Below are 5,259 nucleotides of genomic sequence, written 5' to 3'. Positions count from 1 at the left end.
TGATTGTTCATGTGTCTCAGATTTGATACCTGAACTCTGCCTCTGAGTGTTTGATTTCTATTTCTCCCTCTCCTAGTGAGTCATCATCATAAACTTACTATTTATGTGCCCTCCCTTGATCTTTCTCTTGCTGGGTCCCTACATCTCCCTTCTGCTACTATTATAAAGTCCTTGCCACGTCTAAGAAGGATATTAAGGGCACAGGGATATGCCACAGCCCAGAGATGAGCCTCTCTCCCTGCAGTGACAGAAACAGTGGCAGAAGTGACTAGTAGTGACCACAGGAGTCCCTCATTTCTGACATGCACCCAGGATCCCATCATGGGCTCTTGCGCCAGAGAGATTCAGTGGGGTTCCTCCTGCCATGAAGCATTTAGAGTATCGCTTCAGGGGAGGAGCCCTGAGGTCAGCCACCCATCCTCACAGATACCTCTGTCTGTTAGGTCACCCCTGGCCCTGAAATTCAGGAACGGTCCCTTGTCAAGTTACCATGATTCCTGGTGTGTTACACGATCATCTGTTTATTTTTAAATGTAATCGTATAGATATTTATTTACTTATTCAGAAAACATTACCAAGTACCAGTTAGATTCTGGCACTTGTGGAACTTCCTGGGACTGCTGCCATAAGAAGGCTCAGTCTCTGCCCTTCAGGACCGTCACAGGTGGGTTTCATAGTGCAAGGTGAGCACTGCAGTGGCATGTCTGGTAAAGTGCTTTGATAGGAAAGGAAAGGTGACATGACATGCAGCCTTACAAAATTTGGGGACAGCTTCCTAGAAGACAGGACTCTTGGACTGAATTGTTACATGAGTCAATAGGGAATGTACCATTTCTTGAGAATCGTCCTCTGCTTCCTGGTCAGACAGGAAAATATACCTTCACTTTTTGGTTCCTGAAATTCTGCTTCTCCTCTGAGAATCACTGAGGGACCTCTTGTTTACTTTAGTACTTAATGCTTAAAAAGCAGCTCTAGGCTTTTCCTCTAGACTCACAAACAATGTAGCACAAAGAAGAGGCAGGTTATACTCAGGCATGTGCATCTCTGGTTCTCTCCTTCACCCACTTTGGCTTCATCCTCTGCTTCTCTACTGACACTGCTCCTATCAAAGTGAAGGGTGGCCTTCCACAAATGCACAGCTGTTCTCAGCTGAAAAATGGGAAATGGGCTGAAACTTGCAGCAGAAGGGAAATAGTTAGGAAAGAGAGTCAACTTTCTCACAATGTAGAATGTGAAACCCTGAAATGTGAATTCTCAGAATTACGAGTTTCTCCTAGAGGTCTCAATAAAAATATATCAGTGTTACTTGAAGTTGTACATGGATTTGAATCTAGAAGGGAAAAAGGGCTGGAAGATATGTGCCCATCAGGCATTCTGGATTTTGTAGCTACCATGTTCGGAGTTTTGGGGCAATACTATAATCATCACTGATATATAAATAAGACATCGGAGTGATCTATAAATGCACAGTCCACAAGCACTGAGCCATTCTGATTCTTTTTATATACACACATACGTGGGCACCCCCCCTTATATAGGAAAATGCAATTATTTCAGACTGTGTCTGTTAAGACAAATCCATACACGAAACCATATCATTTCAAGTTTTTCATTCTAGTGCTTGAGAGGTGAATAACATGGAGAAGGTCAAACACAACACGTGTTTAACTGGTACTTCTTGTTAACATGGGAGCATCAGAAACCCTGAATCATCATTATATCTCGAGGAGAGAAATAACAAATGTTTGAAACAGAAAAGCAGTCATGGAGACAAAGAGAAAAAGAAAGTGGCTATTGATCTCATCTTCTGTGATCTTTTATTTTAGTATAAATAATAACAATTTATTTCAGATAATTTATGTAAGATTACTTAGAAAACCTTGCATGCTGGTTATAATGTATGATTATATGTCATGGATTAAATGAACAAAAGGATTTTAACCTCAGAAGTGACAAGATTACATCTGTATTTTAGGAAAAACCAGCTGACTTGAGAGTGGAGAGTGGTTTGAAGGGTATAATATCAAAGCTAGAGATCTAAGGAAGGAGTCAAGCGAGAGAAGCTGGGAGTGTGCAGTACACAGCAATGTTGCAAGTTGAGAGAAAAGAGTGGAAATAAGATGGGTTAAAATCACATTCAGCAGACACTGGTGAAAAAGTAAAAGGGATGAGAGAGAAGAATGAGTGAGGACTGTTTCCAAGGTTCTATATTGGTTTGGGAGGGCACATAAGGATGTAATTCACAAGAGTATAGACAAAAAAGAGGTAGAGGTGATTGGGGAAGAATAGGTGAGTTAATACAATCTTGGATGTGTTGAGTGTTTGGTATACAAATTCATGTAGCAAATGGAAAAATGGATTTGTGTTCAGAAAGCTGTTTTACTTATAAACATAGATCTGGAAGAAATTAAAGTTTATAAATGGTTAAAGCCATGTAAATGAATGAGCTCAACCATAGACAATGTACGGAACAGGAAAGAGAGGAGAGGATGGAACCCGGGGTTCAATAGCACATAATGGATAAGTAGTTGCAGACAGGTCAGAAGAGGGAATGAGAGGAACAGCTCTAGAGTGCCAGTTATGGAACCTGAAGGAGGCTGATCTGAGAACAGAGTATGTCAGCACTCACTAAGGCCAAGGTGTGACACGGAGAATCCTTTTGGGTTGACGTTCCAAATTAGAAGTAATTGAATGGTAGAGTTTAAACATCTCTCTAAAAGCAGCATATGTTTACTCTTCTCTCTAAATGAAACCAGACCTAGTAATACAGACATAAGAATGTCTCATCTTTAAAAGAATTATTTCAAGAAAAGGAGATTTTCTTGCCTGTATCTAATTTTCTTTCCTTCCTTTGCAGTTTAGACCTTTTTCTTCTTGTGAAGACTGTAGCCAGATCTGGACAATGTGATGAGGCATCAGGAATGCAGAAATACAATTTAGGTTTCTTTTCTCTCTTCCTTGTGTAAGCCACTGATGATTGCCTTTAGTAATTGCAGCTGGCTGCTACACCAGCCCTCTTTTTTCCTGGTCGGCATCCCAGGTTTAGAGGAAAGCCAGCACTGGATAGCATTGCCGCTGTGTGTCCTTTACCTCCTTGCCCTCGGGGGCAATGTCACCATCCTGTTGGTCATCTGTACTGAGCAATCCTTGCATCAGCCTATGTACCTATTCCTGGCCATGCTCTCTGGCATTGACTTGGTCCTGGCCTCCTCCACTGCACCCAGAACACTGGCAGTGCTCCTGGTTCATGCCCACGAGATGGGGTACACTGTCTGCCTGATCCAGATGTTCTTTATCCATGCATTCTCCTCCATGGAGTCAGGTGTTCTCGTGGCCATGGCTCTGGATCGCTACGTGGCCATCTGTCACCCTCTGCGCCATTCCACCATCCTGCACGCAGGGATCATAGGGCGCACTGGAGCGGCAGTGCTGGTACGGGGCTTCCTGCTCCTTCTCCCCTTCCCTGTCCTGTTGCGGAGACTTACCTTCTGCAGAACCACCGTCATAGGCCATGCCTATTGTGAGCACATGGCTGTCGTGAAACTTGCCTGCTCTGCAACCACAGTGAACCGAGCCTATGGGTTAGTAGTGGCCCTGCTGGTGGTTGGGCTGGATGTCCTGGCCATTGGCGTGTCCTATGCCGTCATCCTCCAGGCAGTGCTGAGGCTACCAGGGGGTGAGGCCCGACTCAAGGCCTTTAGCACGTGTGGGTCTCATATTTGTGTCATCCTGGTCTTCTATGTTCCTGGAATGTTTTCTTTCCTCACTCACCGCTTTGGCCACCATGTTCCCCCTCACGTCCATGTTCTTCTGGCGACACTCTACCTCCTTGTGCCACCAGCTCTCAATCCTCTCATCTACGGCGCGAAGACTCGTCAGATCCGTCAGCGAGTACTCAGGGTGTTCTACATATAAGGGTAGGTCTGAGCACATCCCGAATATCTTCTTCAGAGGCTCCTGCCGGAGACACTGCCAGGAGCTCAAGGGTGGTCGGGCTGTCTGGTAGAGGCCATTTTGCAGAGAGAAGTCTTCCTCATCATGGCAGAGGACACTCACAGGCACGTGGCTCCACAGTGATTGGGTTGTACCTGGACGGGATGGTTTGTGAATATTTTCCCCAGCTTTTTGCTCGTGATCCCAACATTTCTGTCTTCCTTGTCATGGAGGGATTTGAGTGTAGGGCAAAAAGATGATAGCTCTAGGTATGTCATCTTTGTTGTTTATCCACTGACCCTCTAACATCATCTGCAATGGGAATGTGAAGGCCAAGCCTCTGCCTGGTTTTAGTTTTAGAGTGTTTTTAAAGTTTTTAAGTAAGCACTGAGAGCACTATGTCACAGGCTCCCGTGTAGCAGCAGGGTCTCTCTCAAAGCATTTGAGATGTCCACAGTGTATGAAAGTACCTGTCATTGCAACCTGGGTAGTACTCATTTATCTATCATCTATCTATCTATCTATCTATCTATCTATCTATCTATCTATCTATCTATCTATCTATCTATCTATCTATCTGTTATTGATATACACTATTATGAAGGCTTCACATGAAGAAATAATGTGGTTACTACATTCACCCATGTTATTGTGTCCCCCCCATACCCCACTACAGTCACTGCCCAGCAGTGTAGTGAGATGCCACAGAGTTACTGTTTGCTTTCTCTGTGCTATTCCGTCTTCCCCATGATCCCCCCACACCATGTATGCCAATCATAATACCCCTCGGTCCCATTCTCCCTCCCTCCCTCCCCACACGCCATCCCCCATCCCTCCGCTTTGGTAACCGCTAGTCCCTTCTTGGAGTATGAGTCTGTTGCTCTTTTGTTCCTTCAGTTTTGCTTTGTTGTTACACTCTACAAATGAGAGAACTCATTTGATACTTGTCTTTCTCCACCTGGCTTATTTCACTGAGCCTAATACCCTCCAGCTCCATCCATTTTGTTGCAAATGGTAGGACTTATTTCTTTCTTATGGCTGAATAGTATTCCATTGTGTATATGTACCACATCTTCTTTACTTATTCATCTACTGATGGACACTTAGGTTGCTTCCATATCTTGGCTCTTGTAAATAGTGCTGTAATAAACATAGGTGTGCATATGTCTTTTTGAATCTGAGAACTTGTTTTCTTTGGGCAAATTCCTAAGAATGGAATTCCCGGGTCAAATGATATTTCTATACTTAGTTTTTTGAGGAACCTCCATACTGCTCTCCACAATGGTTGAACTAGCTTACATTCCCACCAGCAGTGTAGGAGGGTTG

The 5,259-nt window shown here is 43.9% G+C and overlaps 1 protein-coding gene across 1 annotated transcript; it reads left to right on the top strand.

The window, feature by feature from the left end:
* The first annotated feature begins 2,973 nt into the window (after nucleotides 1-2,973).
* On the top strand, nucleotides 2,974-3,915 carry LOC108389169 (olfactory receptor 52L1-like). Its single transcript, XM_036996490.2, has one exon. It carries the CDS (start codon nucleotides 2,974-2,976, stop codon nucleotides 3,913-3,915), a length of 942 nt encoding a protein of 313 aa, XP_036852385.2.
* Nucleotides 3,916-5,259: the final 1,344 nt, after the last annotated feature.

The sequence above is a fragment of the Manis javanica genome, chromosome 11 (genome assembly GCF_040802235.1).
Source record: "Manis javanica isolate MJ-LG chromosome 11, MJ_LKY, whole genome shotgun sequence".
Lineage (NCBI taxonomy): Eukaryota > Metazoa > Chordata > Mammalia > Pholidota > Manidae > Manis > Manis javanica.
This window is presented reverse-complemented; position numbering and strand designations above follow the sequence as displayed.

What these genes read in the sequence shown, in the direction of transcription:
- LOC108389169 (XM_036996490.2), top strand. Translation starts at nt 2,974, where the DNA reads ATGATTGCCTTTAGTAATTGCAGCTGGCTGCTACACCAGCCCTCTTTT.